A 25,211-nucleotide genomic window follows, 5' to 3' on the forward strand; every position below is an offset into this window, starting at 1 on the left:
TATCATAATACACTATAATTAACGTAATCAGGGCATAATTATGGTAAAGCATTTTGTTAATTAAATCATCTTTTTTGGAGTGAAGATAGTTAGCAGGAAAAAATGCTAGTTACCTATATTTTTTTCACAATAGAAAAAAGTGTTTATAATGCTCAAACGAAAAAAGAATGTTGGCCGAACTTAGAACAAGAGAATTAATGTACTATGAATCACTCGAGTATTTTTATCACGTGTTCACGTTAAACCAGCCAGTTTTCAACGAATTTAAAATTGCAAAAACGATAGGTTCACTCATTTTCTTGTTCGTTACGATTCTGATAACACTGATGAGTAGGATTTCTTTCATTGTCAAATTTACTTTTCCTTTGTTTCTGTTAGTTTTATTGCAATTCTATTTTATTTTCGACGTCTCATTATATACTAAGTTCATGCAAATTACAACCTGGAGTCTTCGAAATTCTGTGAAGATCAATACTAACTTGTAACACTTTCGTTATTCTATGAAGTGTTAACATCACTCTATTTCTAATAACATGAAGTTTATGTACATTCAGATGCTCATTGGTTGATGTGCTGCTCTGATTGGTATGTTAAAAGAGTTTGTTCTACTCTCAGAAACCACATCATGAACAAGGAGTTTCCTTAACCGTCGATAACTACCTTTGACAAAGAAACAGAAAACACCTAGAAATATAAAAAGAAAAACTAATTTTCAGCTTTGCAAATCACTTGTGCCTAACGCCTATACAAAGAAGGAATAGTTGGTAGTCAATGGCAACGTTTTGCCTTTGATTTGTCCCAAGCAGCAAACCTGTTTTCCTCTCAACTTTATCTGAAAAGACTTTACGCTTCTGCCAATTTCAAGCGAGGAACAATATTCATTGATTGGAGTTCCTGAAAATTTTGAGAACCAAATCAAATCAATCAACAAACAGCAATTTTAAAAGCTGATGGGCATGATCTTTTCAATTCAAATCATAGGCCAATTTAAAATTTTATATACACTTGACTATTCTAGTTTAATACTTTGATTCGCATAACAGCCCCACAGTGTGGTAAAAGCTTGGTTATTTTATTTTTATTTGCTTGAGTTCTGAGGAAGCAGACTAATATGGCTAAATATAGCCATTTCCAAATTCCAACGCTTCCACTTCGCAGTTTTTTCCTTCTATTCCTTCTAGATTCTCAAAATAAGTATAAGAGAAGCAACTAAAGTGCTTATTTGCACCACATTAGATCAATGCAATGTGCCTCTTTCACTGATTGCTAAAAGCTGAAACCATCTCAAATTAATTCGTTATTATGGAGATCTCGGTTTGTGCTATTTTCAGTGTAATGTGTAATAGAGAAAATGAGAAATTTCATTTCCTAGATTAAAATGCACATAGATATGAAACTATTTTGGAACTAAATGCATCTATCCTTCTAATAACTCCATACAGTAATAAAATTGATTCTTTTCAAAGCATTTTTCTATTCTTGGAATGGTTCGTAAGATCTATCATTTTCTAACTTAACAGTGAAATGGGATTACTTCTTGCTCAAAATAAATAATTGATAGATTAGTCAACTTCATATAAATGGAGACAAAGGAGTTGATTACTTATCAGTTGGTACAATAATTTTTCATATAAATGAATAGGATCTCAATCAGATAACTGAACTTCCAGAATATATAAATTGAAGTTATCGAGAAGAGCATATCATACCTGAATCAAGAGCTTGCATGCATATGGTAGCTTCATGGTAGAAATCTTATCTCCATTTTTACAAGATGAACAAATGCCAGTTTTCAGCTTATGGTTGTAATATCCTAACAAACCGCATTCTCTGCAGACCTGTGTAGAAATGAAAGTATCATGAGTCAACTTGATTGTAAAGAATATAACGGTTTTAACTTTTAATGTACCATGCGAACAAAAAATAAAAATATTGTCTTTGGTTTCATGTTTGAGCACTTTATTCCAGACAATAACTATTTCGTCAAAATTGATTTTGCTTAATATTGCAGAGATGATGAATTGTTACAGTAGTGGGCAAGCTAGATATGTAGGAAACATGGAAACAACATGCGACACAGATATGATACAACACGGATAAGGGGACTCGGCAATTTTGTAAAAGTATAGGACACGACACAATCAATACAAGAATTAAAATCAAATATAAAAATAATATATTTATTACACACAAAAGAAGAGACTACGCATATAAAAGATACTTCCTTGCTTCAAATACCTATCACTTCAAAATTCCGGTGCATTAAAAACTCTATCTAAATACAAATTATTTCCAAATAGACTGAGTTGCCATTATACAGAATTTCAAATAATAGATATTCTGGAATAAAGGAAGTATGTAATTGCATTAAACATAGGGCACTGGTGTGGCGAGGCCAGCTAAAAGTCCATGCTTTGTGGAGTCAGACTATATAATAGTATGTGAAAAGTACTATAAAATCAAGAAAAAAACATAAAGCTTAAGTTAAAAGAAAGCAGTTATGAATTTATATTAGCATAGATTAATATACACAAACTAAAAGTTAGTCATTCTATTTAATGTTATGAAATTTCTAATTTTATTATTTTATATATATGAAAAGTTTAAAAACTTAAAGAAAGATTTTCTAAAATATAATTAAAAGTAGATGAAAGTATGTGTATAGCATCTGACATGATGCATAATGGATATAGATCACTTAAACAAGACTTTTAAAAAATTGGGCACACATTGTGTAATCCTCCAAATACCTGAATTTTAATTATAAGTGATCTTGAAATTTGAAGTAAAATGATTTTTCACCTTACGGCTGGCTAACTTTTTTTTCTCAAATTTTAACCTAGAAATGTCTTGACAGTTACTTCCAATATTTCCACTTTTCTCTTTACCCCATTCCAAAGAGCATTTCTCCATCATTGTAAAGTATAATACATAACCAAACCAGTATGATATGAGGCTTTGAAGGTTGAGGAAAGATTTGGATGAGAGAATTTTTAGATTTATTATGCAAATATCAATAGATTTCATGGAAGAGCTTCAATCTAATCCATGCAGGAAATCCTTGTTTGCCAGAATTAAAACAGAATTCAGCAACTTCAATATAAAGTCTTGCACATGAATTCTTTAACCTGGAAAGGGGGTTTACTTTATCCAAAATGAAAAAATAGTATGCGTATTGGGACTTGGTTATCTGCACTCTGCAGAAAACCCTGATTTGACCTTTTAATATTATTATAAATTATTCTGTACTTGATTCCCCCTTTTGAAATGCATACAATACTGCAATGAATGCAATCAACATAAAAGTCTAAATTATTTACCTGAACTTCGAAAGGATCACTAGATAACATGAGTCGCTCATAAATCAACATACTAGCACCATATGCAATTAAGCAATCACGCTCCATTTCTCCAACACGTAGACCTGAACAAAGGGAGTTGTTATCAATTAACCACTCTGTAACATATATCTATAAATTAGCTACCAGGAAAAAGGTTAGGTTCTGCCAATCCAAATCTAGAATAAATACCGTGATGAAATATATTGCAACTAGGTATTTGGAGTGAATGGACATTCATTTTAATCCCTAGGGTTTGTTATCTCTGAAATTGGAAACAGACTCGGTTTATCCCTTAAGGTGATGTTTCGTAGCGACTAACTTTAATCACCAAAAAGAACTGGTTGGAATCACTTTCTCCAATATAATAGACTAAAGCAAGGCATTCATATAACTTCAGGAACCAAAATGAATATACACTTTAGGGTAATTTGTTGGCCTGGTAGGCTAATTTGAAAAATACTTTAATAATTAAATAATGCTTAGGCTATAAATTGAATGCTGCTGAACAGAACATACATGACCACCAAAAAAAAAAATGACAAATAAAAGTTGTAAACTATTGCCCCCAAGAGGAGCGGGAAAACAGCAGTGTTCCATATTAACTTTTACTATTCTATAATAAATTCAACAACAAATGAAGAAAGTCTAAAATGAAAACCTCCATTTCTAGCTTTCCCTTCTGTAGGCTGTCTAGTAAGCATAACGCGAGGGCCATTGCCTCGAGCATGCATCTTGTCGAGCACCTGGTCATGGACAAAGCATTTGCTTATGAACTTATGACATGAATATACGAGCAAGTTAAATCTAATAGAAAAATATCATTCAACCATGAACATTACGAAATATGCATGATAAAATTTGAGACTGACACTGTAACAAGTTAATTCATAACAGGTATATAAAGATCCTAATTATTGTAATATAATGATACCTGAATATAATTTTTTGACAGGGAAAATTATTGAGATGAAGAGGAAGAATTACAGAAAGTGAATAGGATAAAGAACCCTCTCCTGTGCCAAGAAGAAAAAAAAGCAGCAGGAAAAATGGGGGATAATATTACCATTGTAGATGCAGGCTTATGTAGTATCACAATAAAGGAATACCATTTTATCCTTACAGTGAATGGTTAGGAATTCAATCGTTGCCACCCCGTTCTAAATGAAAGTTGAATATTTTTTCTGGGTACAATGAAAGTTGAATTTGAACGTTTAAGTAGGCCAGGCCTGGGTTTTGTGAATGTCCCAAGCCGCAGGGTTCATACATAAGCTTTTGGAACAGTAGCTAATTGATGTATAGAATATCATGTAGCATCCTAAAGCACTAAAATGAAGCCAAAGTTTGACAAATTGTACTACTTGACTGGAATAAAGACTCTAGGGTAATTATAAACAAGATGAGATGACATATGTTTCAAATATTGGGGGGAGCGGGGGAAGGAATAGATATAAATTCTTTAAGCCATAAAGCATGAGCAGTTAAGGGCATTTCTGCTCCGTCATCTAAAAAAATAGAACCTGGAACATTTCCATTTTATGGTTGGTGCTTCATATAGGAAGACTATAAAAGCCAAAATTATGGTACCCCTTCTAGTAATTAACACAAATAGAAAATCATATTAAAAAGACTTCACTCACCATATGTTTTAACTTCTGATAGTAAATTGGACCCATAAATATATATGCTTGCAATGGGCAGCCTGTGATACCTGAAATAGAAAAGGAGAATGTGGATGCCACTTGTATACATGAACAAGGGAATGTTAAACTATATTGCTGGAATAACAACCCAAAAAGAAGAGCACAAAATAATTCACCAGTGCAATATGCAAATGCAAAGAGGTTCCATTAAAAGCATGCACTTTGCTAACACCAAGCAACAGCAAAAACTACATCATAGAACAAAACTTTCCCACCTGGGTATGGTAAAACCTTTAGGACATTGTCAACCAAATGCCCAACAATTCTATAAATAACCAAAAACCCATGCCGATAACTGATAAGGGAAGATGGTTGCTTTTATTCAATTGATTGCCCATGAAAAATGTTTCTGAATCTTTATTAGCTGACTCTACAACATGGGATATAGACACAGTTTAGTTCTGTTGACTGTCGTACTTATATTTCATATACCCACATGAACTGACTAGAGACCTGACCATGTCATCACATATACATGCATGCATAGTGGCTAGATGTGATCATTTCATTCCCAAAATATTTTAGAAAACATTTCCATAAATAAATCTGAATTAATAACTGTAAGAGGAAAAGAGAACCTGAATAAATGAAGTCCTTTCCACTGTAATTGAAGCCATGCTTCACTAGAGTTGCACTGCCAGATGAATAAAACCATAAGAACATAAACACAGGTAAGTCAATATAAAGAATGTCACACCGGAGACAAATAAGATACCTTATAGTTTCAACCTTGTCTGCATGACCACTTCTTTCTCCAAAAGCACTTCCATAATGAAACTTGCCACATGAAACCCCTGCCTTGCCTCCAAGAAGCTCAATCATCTTTCCAACTGTCATACGACTGATAATATGAAAAATTATTAGTTCGTGTCAGGTAAAATGCATTGTTGTTTATCCATTTAATTACATCCCAGAAAAATGGGAAAAAGATCCTCTAAAGTGAGGCGAATTGTAAAGTAATAACATAAGGGATTAATCACCATTAAATTTGTAACTTCTATTATATGCGAGTCCGACTACCTGGATTCAAAGGTGATTAGACTCTCACTTTACCAACTCCCTCACTTTAGAAGAGCTTACTTTAGAAGAGCTTGATCCAAAAAAAAAAAACATTTTAATGCTAAACATTCAAAACGAACATGCCTTTTTACCAATGAAACTCTATAATGAATGTTACCACTCGACAGTTAAGGTACAATAATTTTGGGCACAGAAACATGCAAAGCAGCATATATATTTGCATCCACATCATATTTCAGTGACTTCTCAAATCTCATTGACTTTCCACAACCCCAATAACAAAATATGTGATTTGGCCCTAATAAAAAAAAAAATCTTACCCAACCACTCGAAGATGAATCCTTTTTCCCTGTTGACTATGTAGTGCATCATAAACCACGCCAATAGGCTAGTTATTTAAATCTAACTCCTCTATGCTATCATCTAAAGTTTTCGCTATATCCTTCTACCTATATCCTTCTACCTATACCCGTTAGATTTTCCTCTATCTAGTCCATTCTTCTCATTGGAACTTCAATACATCAATATATATTTAGAACAGAGATACGAAAAGCACCAATTGGAGCATTACTTAGGCATTAGCTTGTAATCCCTTTCTATTCTAAAGCTATATCATCCCTAACCGTTCTCACAATTTTCATTCTCCTGCCTAGCTCTCCCACGTTACGTCACAGTTTAGTTAAAATATTTTCTCTCAAAAGAAACTTTTCTCTCATCACAATTTCTTTGAACACTTTATCTTTTCTTTCCCTCATTTTTCTACATGTAGGTTTTGTGTATAACCATTGGATAAAAGTTCTTAGTAAAATATTGTTAGGAAAAAAGTATTTTTATTTATTTTATTAATTTAAACAAAACAATAAAAATTAGTTAAGAAAATAATTTTGATAATGAACGTCCAATGGGTACTATACAAGTTGTTGTTAACAAAGCCTTTTCCTTGGGGTCGGCTACAGGGATTAAAGATGTCATTGCATCATGTCCAAGCATTGGGATGCGACGAAGTTTTACAGTTGTTGTCGCAGGCCTAACATAACCCTTCATAGAATCTAAACAAAACACATTATTTTAAAATTACTTTTCAAGTAAAGCCTCAAACAAATTGATTATGGAATAATCATTTATTAGCTTCCCCAAATACATTCTCTTGTTAGGTTTTTACCACCCAAGATTCAATCCATCCAACACTGCAAATCAAATAGTTGTTCACTAAAACTTTCACTCAAGCTTGGTAGCACTTTTCTATCACAAATTTTCTTGACAAGCAAGTTTTACAAGACACGATTAGACGTATGGCATTTATTTGGTGTAAGGATTGGAAAACTATACTTTATAATTGAGCTAAAAGAATTCAACATATCCTTATATTCTCTGCATTTGTTGTAATAGTGTTGACACAGAATGTGTATGATAGTACACATTAATGAGTAATACTAACAGATGTTAACCTTTTTCTTTTTTTTACAGGACTCATTCATAACTATATTTGATTAATAGCTCAACATGCGAATGAATTCACATACGTATTAAAAAAATAGCCATGCCCATGCACTACATAAATGTCAAAACATTATTAGCATGGTGAAGATGACAAAGTTTTAGTCTAGAATCCAACATCTATTTTGTTATTCAGAGACCCCGGTTCATGTTTCGAGTTTAAGAATCCTTCATATGTTTCCTAATAAAAATTTTACGAGTAGGAAAGACAGAAAATGTTGAACACAAAGTAAACCATGAATAACATAACTCATTTAAAAATTATAATAATGCAAATAAGAGAACAACGAAGCATATTGAAAAATAGTTCGACATACAAATAATTTGTGTTACCTTGGGAAACCATGAGGATTCATTATCAGATCAGGACAAATGCCTTTCTCAGAAAATGGAAAATCTTCCTGCTGGACAATTGTTCCACAAACACCCTTTTGACCATGTCTGCTACTAAATTTATCACCAAGCTAAGGCAACATATTCCAACAAAGAGTTAGCTACATTACCTCAAACCATGCAAGATACTTAACATTGAACCAACCAAGACTTTACCTCAGGCCTACGATTGTGACGGATTATATATTTGATACACATGTTGTTATTCTTGTCCGAGCAAAGAACCACCCTGTCAACCACTTCCCCTCCATGACCCTTAAACGATTGCGCAGAAGATCGATATTTACTGGATATAAGAATAACATATAAGAAAAAGGTTGAACCACATATTTCTAGAGAAACCCACTCAACTAAATCAAAATATGAAAAGTAAAAAACAAACCTATCAGGCAAATTTGCTGCAGACCCAATAATGTTACTTCTAGTATCAATTGGTGATTGCCTATTGACATAGATGTCATTTGGCTTAATAATTTCCCCTGGTGCAGCAAGTCCATCATCATCAAGTATCTGAAGGAAGCTTGAAAACATCAAATGACATTTGAAAAACATATTTTCAGGAACTAAAAAAATCAAACTAGGACAAGACAAATAGAAGAATAAAATTTCCTGACCATTAAATAACTCCGATTTTATACAACAATCACAAAAGGAGTAAAAACATTTCACTACATTTTTTCCCTTTTGATTAAAACAAAATTCAAAGAGAAGAATGACAAACAAGCCAGTTAGCTTTTCATGGATGGGGTGAAGATAAAAAAACAAACAAAATAAACAAATAGAGAAATCATAAGAGCTTTTTCAGAAAGAAAAGAATCCAATTAAGACAAACTGATGGTTAATACAAGATGAGAAGAAAAGAAATCCTCTTTACAGGAGCAAAAGCAAGAAAAACAGAGCATTATCTATAAAACATAGCTTTCCAATCCCTGAAAGATCCACTTTACTCCAAATAGAAGTCAAACTTCTAATCCTACACTATTAAACTTGCTTTTGTGAAAAACCATCATTGAAGGTGAGAGTTGCACTACCACCAAAACCAGCAAACAAGAGAAACTGGTTTATGATTGCAAGGCACACTCAATAGTAGCCAAACATACAAAGTATTCCATAAAATGTCAGCAAGGTAGGTGATAGGATGGCGTCTAACAGGTTTGGTTTAGTTTACAAAAGGAGAGGTAAGTAGCCTGAGTTGCTGTTCACTTGTTGATTGCTGGGCTGCATTTTGAGCTTGGCTTAGCCTACAGGAGAGTTACTAGAGCTGACAATTAGTTATTAGTGGGATTTCTACCTACCTATAAATAGTGTGTTGTGTCTAGAAGGGATTAGGCTTTTCTTTTCTGGTTATTTTGTTAGAACTATGGAGAGGTATTCTCTCTAGAGGAGGTAGTTCCTCCCGTGTATTGATTCCTAGGGGATTCTGATTTTCAACCCCTGTTCATCAATAAAGATCCCTAATTCTGCTAGCTAGGGGTCGTATCACAAGGCAATGCAAATAAGCAACAACACTTCTTGATTATATGTAGTGACTACTAAGAAAATAAAAACTGTAAAATCAATTGATCAATTAATAAGAAAACATATAACCTGCTGACGTGATGAACTATCAGCTCTATTGGGCCTAAGTATTCGATCAGATGTGCCATTCGCATACTTCTGGCAGATGACAGTATACCTATCCATCAAGAAACATTAAAGCACAACACTGCTACCTTAAAAATCCTGACCATGAAATATAAAGCAACCAGAAGCAAAACCCCAAATAAAATTGCATACTTTTTCATAACAATACAACGACCAAAGCCACGATCAAGAGATGACTTGTTCATCACAATGGCATCCTCTATATCATAACCGCTGTAACTCATCACAGCTACCGTAGCGTTTTGACCTGCTCCGAGCTTGTCATATCCAACCTAAGAACAAATATTATTAACAACCTCAACTCATAAGCAATCAAATAATGAAAAAATGTAATACTAACCAGCTCAATTGACTTTGTTGTCAGCAAAGGCCGCTGAGGATAAACCAGTAAATAAAGCAAGGTGTCCATCCGGCATAGCTACAAAAATAAAGATTTAAACTGCATTATTATGCACCCAGTATGCAAGCTCCTATACCTTGGTCAACCCTGCTCTATCTATGATAGTAATAAAAACTGCTGATTGCAGCAGTAAAACTACACAATGCGCAATAAAAACATAGGAAATAGTATCAAGCCCTCAGTCTTCATGCCAAATATTTTTCAAGATGAAACACATTCCTAAAACCAACTACCAACATGGCCGCATGTAACCAAAAAGGCTTTTAGCTTGATTTACAACTAAACAAGCACTCGGCCTCTACAACCACAACGCGTAAAATCATTCTAACCAAACCCAGTCTCGCTATAATCAAATTAGTAAACATAAAGTATACTGGTAAAGTATAAATGGACTTGCATATCAGCTAGTCTTCAATTGCAAGCAGCTTCCTGTGGAGGCAAGCCAAAGAAACATCTCTGTGCATTTGATTTACAGGGTAAGATTTAAGACTACATGATCATAACTCTTTCCATACACTCCTGGAGAATATTTCCTTCACATTGGTGCATGTTGTAAAATACTCCTAGGCACTGCTAATATTTAAAATTTTGGAGCACGATCCACATGGCATGTACTAATTTGCATGTGTCTACTCTATACTATATATAATAGGGATATGGAAAGGGTTTGTGCATAACTTTCTTTGCTGAAATGCCCTTCATTATATACAATCCATAAAAAAAATTCTTTGCTATTTCTAAGACCTAAACCCAAGACCTCTTAGTTAAATTATAACCAACTTGTCATCTCAACTAATTCCATTTTATTACTTTTATACACATTTAATAAATGAAAGAGTGAATATTGACACACTAGTTAAGGAATAAAGCTATTAAAAATTAGATTTGTTCAATTAAAGAATAAAAGAATTCCATTACAATTAGTACTCAACAAACTTTGAAATATAATCCATGCATTGCTGAGCTCATGTCAATTAACCTTCAAAAAGTTGCGTACCTGGTTGTATGCTATATTTCCCATGGCTTGCTTCCCCATAGCACACTACACTCAGTGACCACAAAAATAAAAGCAGCATATACCGATATCAGAACATGAGAAGAATAATTTTTATTTATATATTTGTCACCTTCTCTGACACCTACAAAGATTCGAAGAGAGAAGACAAGGTGAGATTAGGGAACCAACCTGATACGTGTTCCTTGGTGACTGATTATGATGAGGATATGGAATTAGTCCCGCACAAACTCCCAAAATGGTGAAAGGTTCAATCTCAATATGAGTAGTATCTGGTGTGGCATCTCCTTCATATAAAGCAATCTTAAAAGAAAAGGAAATAAGGCAATTGGCATATTTACTTATCAGGAATGACTTTGAAGAAAATCCTAGCTAGAAATAATTAGAGCAGAACAAACCAAAGCATTGTTTTCCTCGTTGACATCAAGATATTCAATCAATCCATCTCTTAAGAAATCATCAAATGTGCGCATTCCATCCTGAACAAGCATGATAATTGAATTTTCATAAGCAACTTTTCTCCTTTCATTTCCACAATAAAAGCAAATGATATGCTTACCTTCAACTCTTCCATATGATCATCTTTGACTCTTGATATTCCCTTGTCAGCAATAACAAGGGGACGACAAACTCTACCACCATCAGAAGCTATGTACACACAATGCTGGAGACATGTCTTTTTACCATTAATTTAACTCAGAACCAAAACACTTGTTTAGATAGAATAATTAAATCGAATCATACAATGCAGACATAAGGAAAAACATGCAACTCCGACCAGATTGGAACCGTAAGTATGTTCATGCATCAACTCTGATTTGATGCAAAAGGCTAAAAGCCAAATTCTGAAAACCAGTCATTGACATAAAACATATTTTCTTGGAAGACGGATTTGTGTTTTATCAATTTTTTTAACCGGTTAAACGTGTTTAACTGGTTCAACCAGTTCACCGGTTGTTGACCTGTTTTATCAGTTTTTGACTGATTTCTTGCAGCCTATTTTTAAGCTACAACCAATTCTCAGAAATATGCTGAGAACCAATTCAAAACCACAATCATGGACATAATATGTATACTTATAAGGACTACTAAACTTGTAACCATAAAACCAAAGTTATATCTTAAAACAAAGGCAGTACACCATGTCATGAGGACATAAATTAAAATACTGGTTTCTATAGTTTGCACGAGGTCATGAATTCAAAAATTAAATTTTTTTTTAAAAAAGGGCAAGAAGATGAAAGGTGGAGGGGGCATCCATTATAAGAGGACAACTCACCTGCTTTTCATTGACATAGATGCTCACAAACTCCCCCATTTTACCAGCTCTCCTCAACTTTCGCATTGCAGTAGCAAAATGCTTTAACAATGAGGGAGGAAAAGTCAAGCTATAGAGTTTTAAAAATGAGTGCATGTTTACAAGGTATTGCATAATTAACGAACGACACGGACAAACCAATACCTGTGGCCTCCTATGCTTCCCAAGAATCAAACCATTAAAAATAACTAGAAAGGAATCTGGTGTATGAAGCTCCTCGCCAGAGAGCTGCTCCATGTCTTCAACACCCAAAGAGTAGCACTGTCATGGAAATAATGAACACTACATTATATATACGTGATGCAACATACAGTAAACAGGCCAAACATTCAATAAGACAAATATCAATGCGCCAACCATGACCATTTCCAGATTTTCCTAAATGTACAGAAGAGAAAACAAACCAACACATGAGACCACATAGTACAGGTAAAAAACTGGAGGGAACCACTCATAATAAGTGTAGTTCTAACTTCTATTAACATTGAGCGATGGCCATATTGTTTCACTTGAATCTACAAGAAAGCACATTGCTGTTATAGGCTTTGAAGTTTTGATGCCCCAATGAGATTGCTGGTGAACAGGACTCAAATATTGGTTGCAGAAGTGTAAACAATATTGAAATAGCTTCGGATATCTAAAAATATAAAACACATGCAGTCCAGTGGACGAGGTCCACTGTGATCCCACCCAAACAATGTCACTGCAGCACCTACTCACTGAGCGACACATGTCTTCTCCTATTCTGGCTTCAAACTTCAAACATAAAACACAAACCGCAGTAGACAAAGGCATAAACCAAAGCAAGGCAGTGGCTTCAACAGCAACTTTCTGCACAAATTTGTTTCTAATTTTTTCTAAATAAATCAAAAATCAATTTCCAATCTTCCTCCATAAGCCCTAACTCCATTTCTTGCTCTCATTCTTCTCTCTCATCTCTTCTCTCTCTCTTCATACTTCTCGACTTCTCCAATGAAAACAACTACGCCGAGCTCTCCTTCCAAAACACGTACATCACCCCGCCTGTGCTCCCAGCAAGTTTTCTACAAGGCTATCACCAAACTCTGGCTTATTGGGGTTGTTAGCGCCAAGAAGAAGCTCTTCGTCTTTGTGAACCACTTCCCATATCTTCAAGTCCACCATTACCACGGCAGCCAGATCTGAGATAGACCTCTCCTCCCAACAGCGACTACAAAACCTCCTCTTTGCAACGACAACGCATTTTTTTGTTGGGTGAGCTGCAAAGACCCACCTCTTCAAACTTATTATTGTGAATTTCTCAATTCTCTCTGTCTCAATCTTGATCAACATAAATGATGAAAATTTTTAACATTTAAGAATTTTAAATATTTTTTTCCTAATAGGATGAATGAAGGAAGTGTCTAGAAGCTAGATAGATAGATACGTGTATTTTTCAAATGCAAATATTATGCCCATGTAATTGAGTTCCACTATTAAGATAGATACGTTCCTCTTGGATAGCTCATTTGGAATTTGAATCTCCATCTAAGATCGCGCTACTGTTTTGATTGCTGATCTTAATAGGATTAACACTAGTGGTATGCTCCAAAGTCCAGAAGTTCATGGCTCTCTTTCCTTGGTCCACTGATATGAGTATAAAGAGCAGTTTAGATTCCAAATCAGGGGCTCAAGTCCTAGAGCAAGATCTTTTTGAAGCAGGATTTTTGGTATCTTTCAAGAATCATGGGTTTTCCCAAGGACTTGCATCAGTTATACCTACTAAACAAAAGGTTTAGAACACACAAAGAAGCAAAGACTATGGAAAACTGCAATCCTTGCAGTGCTTATTTGGTTTGTAAGGAATTCTAGTTTATGACAGTTCATGTTTGACTATTAATTATCTTTGGTATGGGATTAGCTTTTCACCCACTCTTTGGTGCTCAGAACATGGAATCTTTAAGGGTGTTGGCAAGCTTTATTACATGGTCATATCATCAGGTCTTAGATTTTGTAAATGTGAGGATGTGTCATCCTCTTCTGCACAATCTTCCCTATCTGCACAGAGTTTCTTTTTCTACCAACAAAAAGATACAAAAAAAAATGTAATTCAGAGGAAGGAGGATGCCACAAGATTCAGAGAGTGAATGATGAATATAGTAGGGGTGAGAGAGTGTAGAGAGTTAATAATAGTGACAACGAACTTGGGGATTTAGGGAGTCCCTGAAATTATCTTAGGAGTTTTCTTTCTATTTTCTATCTTATAAAACCAAGCCAGATCCAAATTTTTCCTCCAGGAGTCAACCTTCGACCAGTGAATACAGTTGTTAGGATTAGAGACAAATTTCCCAATGGACTTCAAGTTTATAAGCATAGAACTTCAGGGGCAGTTTGGGGATTTCCAAATCAGACTATAGGAGGGTTGGGTGGGACCTTAGGGCCTAACTAACTTGGGCGAGTGAGGAATGAGACTACTAGTCTGGCAATAGAATATGCAGGTGCATGTTTTTTTTCTATTCTGGGGAAAATGTATACATAGGCAGAGGAGGGTGTGGAAGCAAGGCAGGAAATTGGTAGGAATTGGCTGGGAGAGTGAGGCTGCTACAGTGTCTCGTTTCTCCCTTTGCTAATTCTGATTTGTTTTTTCTTTTCAAGCAGTAGAGCTGAGACGCAGCTTTATAGTGAGTGAATAATACACTACATATTCTCTCCCTTTTATTGTGTGGTTACTTACAATAGTGCAATATAATTAAAATAGTTTTCAGCCACACTTAGAAATTTGATGGCTTCAATCATCCCATAGTCCTAATAAAACATCTATTTGTAATTTACAAAAGTCATACTTGTTAAACAATAAATCAGTAATAAGGAAACGTCCATCAGTCTATACTCTATAATATAACACACATACCAAAGAGATTAAGGGGGACTCCTTTTCATCAGTAGTAACATGAGTCATCAAAGCCAAGTTCTTCACCAACCCGCAAGCTTCTCCTTCAGGAGTATCACAAGGACAAAGCATACCCCACTATATCAAATAGAAAAGATAAGAAGATATGAGTTTTTCAGTAAATAAAATTTCAACATTTAGAATAAAATGTCTGAGAATCATAAAAATAGTATGTCATGAAAGTTTGCAATCAGAATGCAGCTCACCTGGCTAGGCTGCAAAGCTCTTGGTCCGCTTACTTTCCTGGACTTCTCAAATTGTGGTGAGACTCGTGTCATTTGCCCCAAAGCACTTATAAATGATAATCTTTGCAACACCTGTAAATAGAGAAATTTCATCAATAGAAATACACACAATTCCAAGCACCCTGATAATGAGGCACCTCCTAAACTAACTACACTACACCAAGTCATTTTGGATACTAAATATCAAGTAATTGGAAGGACGAAGAGGGAAAAGAATATACAACCTGTGTCATTCCTTTCCTCTTCATTTTGAACCTCTTAATATCAAAATTACCAGTGGAGAGAGTCCTTTCCAATCCATTAGTGATTGTAGGTTTTCCTTGTAAGCACTATCAAAGTTTGGAGAGGAAAAAAAATAAAAAAGAAAAAGAAAATTATTCAAATAGCAGACATTTTAAAATCAGGTTGGCTAAACAACGCAAAACAAGACAATATTAAACAAATAAAGAAGTAAAAGCAGTCAAGTATCTCTCTTTATTTTAGTACAAACAAACCACAGTAAAAGATAATAGATTCATGACATTAATGAGTAAACTTCTGATGATTTATGCATGCATTGATTACATTTGCAAGATACATCCACTATATCCCCACTATATATGAAAAGGGTATTTCATAAAAGAATTTGTGCACTAACTCCCTCCCTATCCCCACTATATAGTGGGGATATAGTGGATGTATCGTAAGAGTTGAACCTAAGACTTAAGACTTGAACCTAGGAGTCTAGGATTTTTTAATTGAACAGTAAAGTATTTGTCATCTTGACTATCCTATCATCACCATCATCATTATTATATTATTATTATATATAATATATATAATAATAATAAAAAAAAAAACAGAAAACAAAAAGTTTGTTACTCTTAAGGCTTGAACCCAAGACTTTTCAATTGAACAGTAAAGTATTCGTCATCTTGATTATCCCACATTCACTATTATTGCACACATTGAATTTTAGAAAAGGGGGGTGTGCCTATTAATCCACTAGTGAGTATAAATATAAAGAGGCTTACATTAGTAATGTCAAAATGCTTAGCCTTGTCTGCCTTTTCCAACAGTTTGTCTATATGTGTCCTAACTTCAAGTATCATGGTCTTGAAAAGATCCTACAAAAGAAGGAATAACATAGATGCAATAATAAACATGCAAAGAATCTCCACAAAAGTTGATTGTTTATTAGACTAAATGAGAGAGTACCTCAAAAAGCAAAGATATTATCTGGCCAGATAACTCCAACCGCTTGTTTCCCACATAGTCCTACATATGGAAATTTATGTAGTCAACCAGCTAGCCAAAGGAACACACTGTGAATGCAGACCGAACCCATAGGATCAGGCGTATTTAATTGTATTCCTTAGTGTTCTGCTTTAGATTTTCAAGTATGTATAGCCCACTCATTGATTTGTGGTCCGGTATGATTGAAATCTCTCAATTTTTCTTTTTATCAAAAAAAAATCCCTACTTTCTAAAATCTGAGATGCTATCAAAACAATTCTATGTAGGGACCACCTCAGTTTCTCAATCAGTCAGAAAACTCTGCTTTCCTATCACAAACTTGCTTGCATTTCTCCCGTGATTTTGTGACATAGTTGGAGCTAATTTCTAAGGCTGCGTTTGTTTACAGAGACAGGACACTGAGACAGGGACACAGTGACACAAAATCGTATTTGACAGAAGAGACATGGACAGAGACAATGTGTCCAGAGACACTGAATTAGTGTATTTTGTGTCCATCCTGATAGGAAGGACACGGAGACACTAACAAGGGACACAACTTATTTTTTATTTTTTCTTTCATTATTCTTGTTAATTTTTCATAATTATATTTTTTATTATTATATTTTTCATCTCAAATTTTTTGAATGAAAAAAAATGAGAATAAATTGGATTTTCATAATTTATTCTAGTTTATCACCAAACAGAATACAAGAACACAATTTTATGTCTCTGTCCATCAGTGTCTTGTCCTGTCCTGTTCTCAGTGTCTTGTCATGTCCTGTAACGCAGCCTAATTGTCTAGAGACAGCACAATCTCTCAGAAGTGCTTGAGATTACTTCATTTCTAAGACATTTGAAGCACCTTCCATCAGTAGTGGATGGGGATAGGCTACTACTAAGAAAATTATGGCTACTAAGTAAAATGAAATACAGAATCTTCCCATCGCATAGGAAAATCTTGTTCACAATAGTTTTCACTACGTAACCCAGTCTTTTTCTCAAGATACATCAGCTGGCACAGTCATGTATTAGAAAAAGAGATTACCTTGTCATCCATTGCATCCTTATTCAGAATTGCATCCATCATGCGTCTCATCATAACAGCAGTATATATACATTTTGCCCTAAAATTATTTTGATGCACCTAATGACAGAAAGAAAATAGTGAGTGATAACGAAACACAATTAAGGTTTTCAACACTCAACAGGTATACTGATTACAAAAAATGGAGTTCTTATACCAAGATGAAAATAAATGACCATAAACAAACATACTTTTTCAAGAGATAATTAAAATTCAAATAGAACTTACTGGCACATGCGCCAGAAATACATCTGTCAGGATACGAAATGCCCTTCCTTCCTATATAGAAAAGGTTGAAATGACAAAGTTAGAAAAATGAAGAGGGAAAATTCAAATATTACTGCGTAACCAATAGCATATAAACAAACTACAGTGTGTGTGTGTGTAATGTAGAGAGAGAGAGCTAAGAACCTTTTCAGATGGATTGTTCGAATATGTGGAACTTTTGGCCTAAACAGACAATAGAAATTAGCAGAATCAGCAATAAACAATAGTGTGCATATCAAGGTTCTCTCTCTTTTCATTTTTGGATAAAAAAGGAATATCATCAAAGTCTATGTACTAAAAGGATGTCCAAATTATATATGTTGAGGGGGGAAAAAGAATAAAAAAAATTAAAAAAAAAACATACGCACAGTCTCACACACATACCTTTGAGTCAAGGTACTCCAGTGCTTGTTGCTGTGTATATACACCATTTTTTGAGCATTCCTGATTTGGGAGGGGGGAACATAGTAATATAAGCAACAAAATAAGATAATGCATTTAAGTAAGCAATAAGCAGAAAACTGTTATAAAAGACATTGCTTCTCTAATCTCCATAAGTATTTCTATATTCTGACATAGCCAAATAGATATGTCACTTGCCTCAATTGATGGCATAAGCAACAAACTATATCGAGGATCTCTTCCAATCATTTGTATAACTTCTTGATCACTCTCCATCCCCATACCTTTCATTACCACCATAAGAGGAACCTGTAGAGAATTAAGAGATTCCAAAATGTGATAAACCTAATTTCAATGGAATAGGAGGGTAGAAGGTATAAGCTAATTGAAATGAGAAAAGTGCACACCTTTTTAGGAAACACATTCAATTGTACCCACATCTTCTCATTTTCCATCACGATAACTGTTTTAGTTTTTATTTTGTCTGTGCTGGCTGTAACAGATGCATTAATACTGAAAGCAAGCGAAGAAAAAATTATACTTTAAGAAACAACACAAAACAAAATAATTAGTAATCTAATGAAGTGAATATAAGGTATTAACAGATTATTAATGGGTTCATCTAAATGTCACAAATATTTACAAACTTCGAGATTTTGTCTTCTTATTGTCATTATGACCTTCCAGAACTTAAATGATACGGAACATTCTGAATGTAATCTGTCATGGCTCTGTTCATTTGGCTTCTAACCCAAATAAAGGATTGGGTCCCGTGGCCTGTCTAAGGATTTTTTGTGCAAATCCATTTTTCAATTCTTCATTCATTTTTTAAATTGGGCTACTTTTCCACCAGAACCAGTACTCTAGAGCAACCCATAGTTGCAAGAAAGAGAATACCATATGAATGAATCTCATCATTAGTACCTAATGTTAGGAAAAGCATATCACTCAAAAGCGATCATACTAGCCTACCAAGTAGACGGGGAGAGGGGGAAGGGAGGGACATCAGGAAGCTCCCAAAACCATACATGTTTGGAAGTGCATTTATTGAATGCGCATATATAAGGAGAAATGATGAGCGACAAACTAAGAAGAATTACTTACTTTCCTTTCTTGTCAGTGTCTAAAATTATTCTATTCTTTGAAAGCTGCTCTTGTATTAAAATCACCTGAAATAAATTGGTGGCAGCATAATTCATAAATTAAGAGGGAAAAAATATAAATAATACCGAGATAAACCTTAACAACTTATCTCCAACTATTTAAAATGTTTTTCCAGTTATTCTCGAACAAATATTCAGTTATTTACCAATGTCCATTTCAACGTTTATACAATCATTTTCGATTATTAACCCTTTTTAATTGTATCATTCGAAAACATCAGTTTCAACTAATCTTGATCAGAAACTTCCAAAATGTGTCTCTAACTATGAAAAGCATTGAAGAAAAGAGTCAGAATGGCACCTTCTCAGTTCCTTTGATTACAAAATATCCACCAGGATCAAGAGGGCATTCACCTGATCAGAGAAAATTTAAATAAGTAAGATTTAACAAGGAACGGACAACATATAGGCTTAGGATTCAACGGGGAAAATGCATAAAAAATAAATAAATATATGTGTTTGTAACTCATACGAACCAAGCCTTGCAAGTTCAGCTTCGTCTTTCCCATGCAGGACACAAGAATGACTCCTCAACATAATAGGCATTCTTCCAATACAAAAATTATTCTGAAAAACAAAGCTAAATTCATAATGCAGTTTCGCTTTGTAAAATTCACATCACAGTATAGTTCAAATACCTTTCTTCGTTTGTCTGCTGCATCATGACTTGTCACATACTCAATATCAACATTTATTGGAGCCGCATACCTTTAATTTGGACATTGTAAATTGAATCATGTTTCAAAAAAAAAGGAGTGCTATTTGGTCAAACTATAGTCTCTGCCATTATATACACACACAAAAATGAAGCACCAAAGCGAACAACTCTACAGTGAATATAAAACAATCTATTGCTACACAATATAACATTAAGACTCTGACATGTTTTTGAGGGAAAAGAATCTTACGTTTGGTCAGTCAAGCGGCATGTCTGTGGAGTAATATTCTCGACAGCAGTATCCACTGATACTGAAGGTTTACCAACTCTAATTTTCAAAAACCTGCAAGGAAAGCTTATTGTAAATTAACTATAAATCCCATCAAAACAACTTGGCATGGCTTGAGCACACAAAGACTAAAGAACAATAGATCCAGTGATCCACAAATGATATTCCTTGCCTTAATGTTCGCTCTAACTATAGGAACATATATGACAATTCACAAAACATAAATTATGCAAATTGGTCAGGGTACAGGTCAAGACAATTGATTTTACCTGATGTAGATATGTGGGAACTTAGTCATCCGAATGATATTGTTAGCATCGAGAATTTTCTGCATCTCGGTTTCTATGAAATAATTGTAGGAATCCAAATGTTGCTTCACCAATCCGCGAATCTAATAGATTTCAAAAATAAATTTAAAAGAACTTAAGAGAATCAGAGGCATCCATTTAAGCTGTGGCAACAAATTACTAATGCGTATTCATTTTGACTAATTATTACATCAAAATTCATAAATCATAAACCATCATTATAATCCACATACAATTACATAATGAGATACCTTGAGGAACTCAGGAAGAAGCTGAAACTTATCGGTAGCGGATTTGATTGGAGCAGTTAGTAATTGCTTGTTCATGATTCCGGAATAGTTGATAGGGCAATTTGGCAATTGGTTCCCCATGGCAGAACTTAATTTACAGATCAAACATTAGAACATATAAAAATTGTTTTAAAAAAAAAGAAAGTAGAGAGAAGAGAGAAGAGAAAAAAGAAAAAAATATCAGAGAAATTTAAACCATAATAACAAAACATACACCAAAGAGAAAAAGTGGTAAGCGTTTTCATCTAAAGAACAAAGACTCACTTTTGAGAATTGTCATCTGGCAGTTGTTGCAGTTCTTCCTGATTGAGAACCATTATGATGATGATGGAGTCAATTTCCTTTGTGTGCGCACCCGGGAAAGTGGAGTTTCAAGAACGCTATTGTGAGGTTTATGATCACTTGATCAAGCTGGTTGAACCCCAACTTTGTGAATGTCTTTGGGGAGAGATGGGACTGCATAGTGTGCATGTGTGTGTGTGTATACGAAAGGAAAGAAACAGCAATAAGACAAACTATTTTAGAAAAAAGAAAAAATGAAAAAAGGAAAAACATTAAGAAGAAATTCAAAATGAATCTACTCCATATCTGTCTAATGGCTACATACAAAAATAAAATAAAATTATATAAAGCCCATAAACCATGGCAAGAACCCAAAAACACAGCAACGGAGCAACACACAAGCGGCAAGAACAACACACCATCAGCAAGAACAACAGCAAAACAGAGCAAGGATCAAAGAGGGGAGGCACACCTACCAGCATACTTATCAGAACCGGACCGGTAATCGAACCAGTCGGACTATTGGGTCACTGGGTCAACCAGTAAGTCACGGGTTGAACCGGTTGACTCGATCTCTTAAATAATTAATTGTCCAGAGATTAACCAAGAAAAAGAAAACATCCAGAAAATTAAAGTTATAATGCAGAGGCTGAAATTATGACTTTTTTGTTTTTCAATGAAATATATTCCATTGGAAAATAAACTAATATAGCAGAATTTCAATATTTTTTCGTGAAGATGAACATTCATCTAAAAAAGCCTAAGTCACATACATAGTAAGAAAAATACTCATTGATTTTAAGCATATTCTATAAGTCAAACTAAAAAATTAAGAACATAGAATAAGAATACAAAATGCAGTCAACCAACCAAAACAACATAACTAATAATCGCTTCTAACACAAAAAAATCCACTAGCTACTGGCATGAAACAAAACAGCTTCAATGAACAATTATCATGTCTTCCCTGCCTCGTCTCCAAGACTCCTTATCAACACAGATGAAAATTCCATGTTGAAACTTAAAACTGCTAGAACTTTCCATTTCCCCTCCTTTAAAAACAAACTCTTATTATTAACACTGACCTCCAAATCAAACTATTGCAAAGTGATTAGTCCACTAAGGAAATTAAAGAGTGCTACACAACACCAGAAGAAAAACCCTGTTATGGAATCTTCATCTTTTGATTAGCTAGGAAACAAATTTTCTAGTGTTAATGGAAATGTCTTCTGCTCTATTATCTCCCTCAATTTCTCCAAACTTTAGTATACAAGCCTCAAGAGAGGAAAAGGAAAAAAATTTTAGAGTGTATTACGTGTATTTTAGACTTCCTAAAAGTTTTAGGAAAATGGAAATGATTCTTGGGAGGAGAGTGGGCTGAGACTCGAGGTTGGGGTTTGGCCTCGGGAGAGAGGGAAACGGTTTTAGGGTTTTTTGTTTTGAAGTTAAAATATTACGTGTATTTTAGACTTCCTAAAAGTTTTAAAAAAATTCTTCATTTGAGGGCTCATTTTTTTCAATATTGGAGTGCTTTTGGTGTTATTCCCAAAGTTGCGAGAACCGCACCAGTCAATGAACCGGTCAAGTAACTGGTTTAATAATTCAACGGTTCAACCGAGGTCGAATCATGGTTGAACCGGTTTAATTAAATATAACCTAAAATTATTAAAAATTCAAAGTGGCATATATTGCGAGATAGGGTGCAGAATAATTAAAGCATTGTATGAATTAAACAATATCAGTTTCTTAATCTTCATGTATATATAACACATTAGCAATAGGACTTCTAAACTTGGTCAAACAATATCATTTTCAGATATAACAGAAGATAGGCAAGCAAAATTTGAGGCCACAAATTTTAGTATGGTGCAAGGTGGAAAAGATATCAGTATAGTCTACAATTTGAGCTGGAAGAAGCAATTCCACAGCACAGTAAGAAGCCAGAACACAAAAAAACTGAACAATTAAATTAACTAAACAAGACAAAAACACAATAAAGAAGCATAAATAACCTTTACAAATTAGGTTTCCATTCCTGAATTTTCCATTTTCATAAATTAGGTAATCTTTTTGTTCTTTGCATCTTAACTTCATTCTCTTTTCCTATGAGTAAACCATCTCCTTGTCTGAACTTCACCCAACCCTTATTTTGAACGCATATAGTAAATCCAATGCAGAATTGTAGCCATGTTTCTCTTTTGAATCAATGACAGCAAAATAACAAGTAAAACAGATTGGATTTATAACTCATTTTCAGCAGAATTAATTCATATCAATCTCAGCAAAAATCATTCTCAGCATAATTAATAAATTAAACTTAAAACAAATTTAATTTATAACTCCATCTCAGCAGAATTAATTCAACATCAACTGACTGAATTCAAATAAAATTTAAGAAAATTAATATCTCAAAACTCAGCAGAAACATCAATAATACATCATATGTATATTCAGAACAAAACGAAGAAGAAAACAATATAATACAATTACAACAAATTGAACATTATTGAAGAGGATAAAGGGGAGGTTTTTACGTTATCTGGATTGGCAGCAAAGGGGAGGAAAAGACAGCATAGAGCCAGAGAGCAGAGAGACAGAGAAATTCAAATTCGGAACTTCAGTAACGTGAAATAGGGAAGCAATGACGGTGAGACACGGTGTGGAGCAGAGAAGCAGCGACGACAAGATTGGCAGGGAGTAGAGAAGGGGCCACAGCCAAAAACGGCGAGGATGGGAGAAGCAGAAACGACGCACGGCAAGGAGGGGAGAAGCCGCGACGACTCACGGCGCGGAGCAGAGAAGCGGTGACGACCAACGGTGAAGGAGCAGAAAAGCAGCGACAGAGAGAGTTCGGACAGGGAAACGGCGACGCCAACAACAGCCGCGAACCGACCTTAGCTTCTGGCGACGCGAGGAGAAGAGCAGAATGCAAGAAAGGGGAGATGGTGATGGTGGCTCTGATAGGGTTTAGGAGAATCTAGGGTTGGTGAGGCTGTGTTTGGGAGAGAGAAAGGGGAGGGGGTGTCATTCAGCACTGTACTCGTGTTTCTCTGGAATCAAAACGGCGCTGTTTTGATTCCGGGGCTTGAAAAAACCCGGCCGGTTCGCCGGTTAACCACCGGTTTAGCCGTTTTTAAACTGGTTTTTTGCAGAACGATTTGGAGGTCAACCGGATTGGACAAATGACCGGTTTCTGATTAACCCAGTTGAACCAATCGGTCCGGTCCGGTTTTCAGAATCTTGCAATTCTAGAGGTCAACCGGACCAGACAAATCACTAGTTTTCAGTTAATCTGGTCGAACCAGTTGATCCAGTCTGATTTTCAGAACCTTGGTTATTCCTGATGTGAATTCATGTTTTACTTGAATATTAGACAGAGACAGAAATCGCCACCAACGATTTGTGGAGTAACAGAAAATGGTAAAAAAAAAGGCTAGAAAATGGTGTAGAGAGTTTTATTTTTTTTAATAAAACAAAATGGAGAGGGCGAATTGATAGATGGTGGGGGCGAGTTGATGTATGGTGGATTGAAGGGGGCGATTTATACAGAAAATACAAAAAATAAATTACAACGGCTACAAATAAGGTTTTAGCCAAGTTTTGCATTCATCTTCCTAGTTTTATTGTTCTTTTTTCCACTCTACGTCTCTTTTTTTCATTCTGGTAAATTTGTTGTTGTTGTATCTAATTTTTTTTAAAAAATATTGAAAAAAATCGGTGATAGAGTTCATTTGAGGGTGTATTATAATGGCCAAATTTTATTTCAAAT

General features: G+C 34.7%; 1 protein-coding gene across 1 annotated transcript; it reads right to left on the minus strand.

Moving 5' to 3' along the window:
* Nucleotides 1-378: 378 nt before the first annotated feature.
* LOC107478799 (DNA-directed RNA polymerase III subunit 2) lies at nt 379-24,492 on the minus strand. Its single transcript, XM_016098934.3, has 39 exons — nt 23,977-24,492; nt 21,425-21,616; nt 21,122-21,248; nt 20,832-20,953; nt 20,524-20,616; nt 20,254-20,323; nt 20,092-20,182; nt 19,917-19,969; nt 19,557-19,621; nt 18,860-18,965; nt 18,651-18,761; nt 18,435-18,494; nt 18,195-18,233; nt 18,012-18,062; nt 17,745-17,843; nt 16,679-16,738; nt 16,495-16,587; nt 15,706-15,810; nt 15,443-15,553; nt 15,198-15,314; nt 12,473-12,589; nt 12,290-12,370; nt 11,570-11,674; nt 11,409-11,489; nt 11,182-11,313; nt 10,993-11,037; nt 9,936-10,013; nt 9,728-9,867; nt 9,539-9,626; nt 8,334-8,461; nt 8,108-8,237; nt 7,892-8,022; nt 5,757-5,882; nt 5,620-5,675; nt 4,979-5,049; nt 4,000-4,084; nt 3,321-3,424; nt 1,710-1,838; nt 379-894 (listed from the first exon to the last, which is right to left on the minus strand). The coding sequence occupies exons 2-39, from the start codon at nt 21,475-21,477 to the stop codon at nt 844-846; spliced, it is 3,504 nt and encodes a 1,167-aa protein (XP_015954420.1). The 5' UTR covers nt 21,478-21,616; nt 23,977-24,492; the 3' UTR covers nt 379-843.
* Nucleotides 24,493-25,211: the final 719 nt, after the last annotated feature.

The sequence above is a fragment of the Arachis duranensis genome, chromosome 3 (genome assembly GCF_000817695.3).
Source record: "Arachis duranensis cultivar V14167 chromosome 3, aradu.V14167.gnm2.J7QH, whole genome shotgun sequence".
NCBI lineage: Eukaryota > Viridiplantae > Streptophyta > Magnoliopsida > Fabales > Fabaceae > Arachis > Arachis duranensis.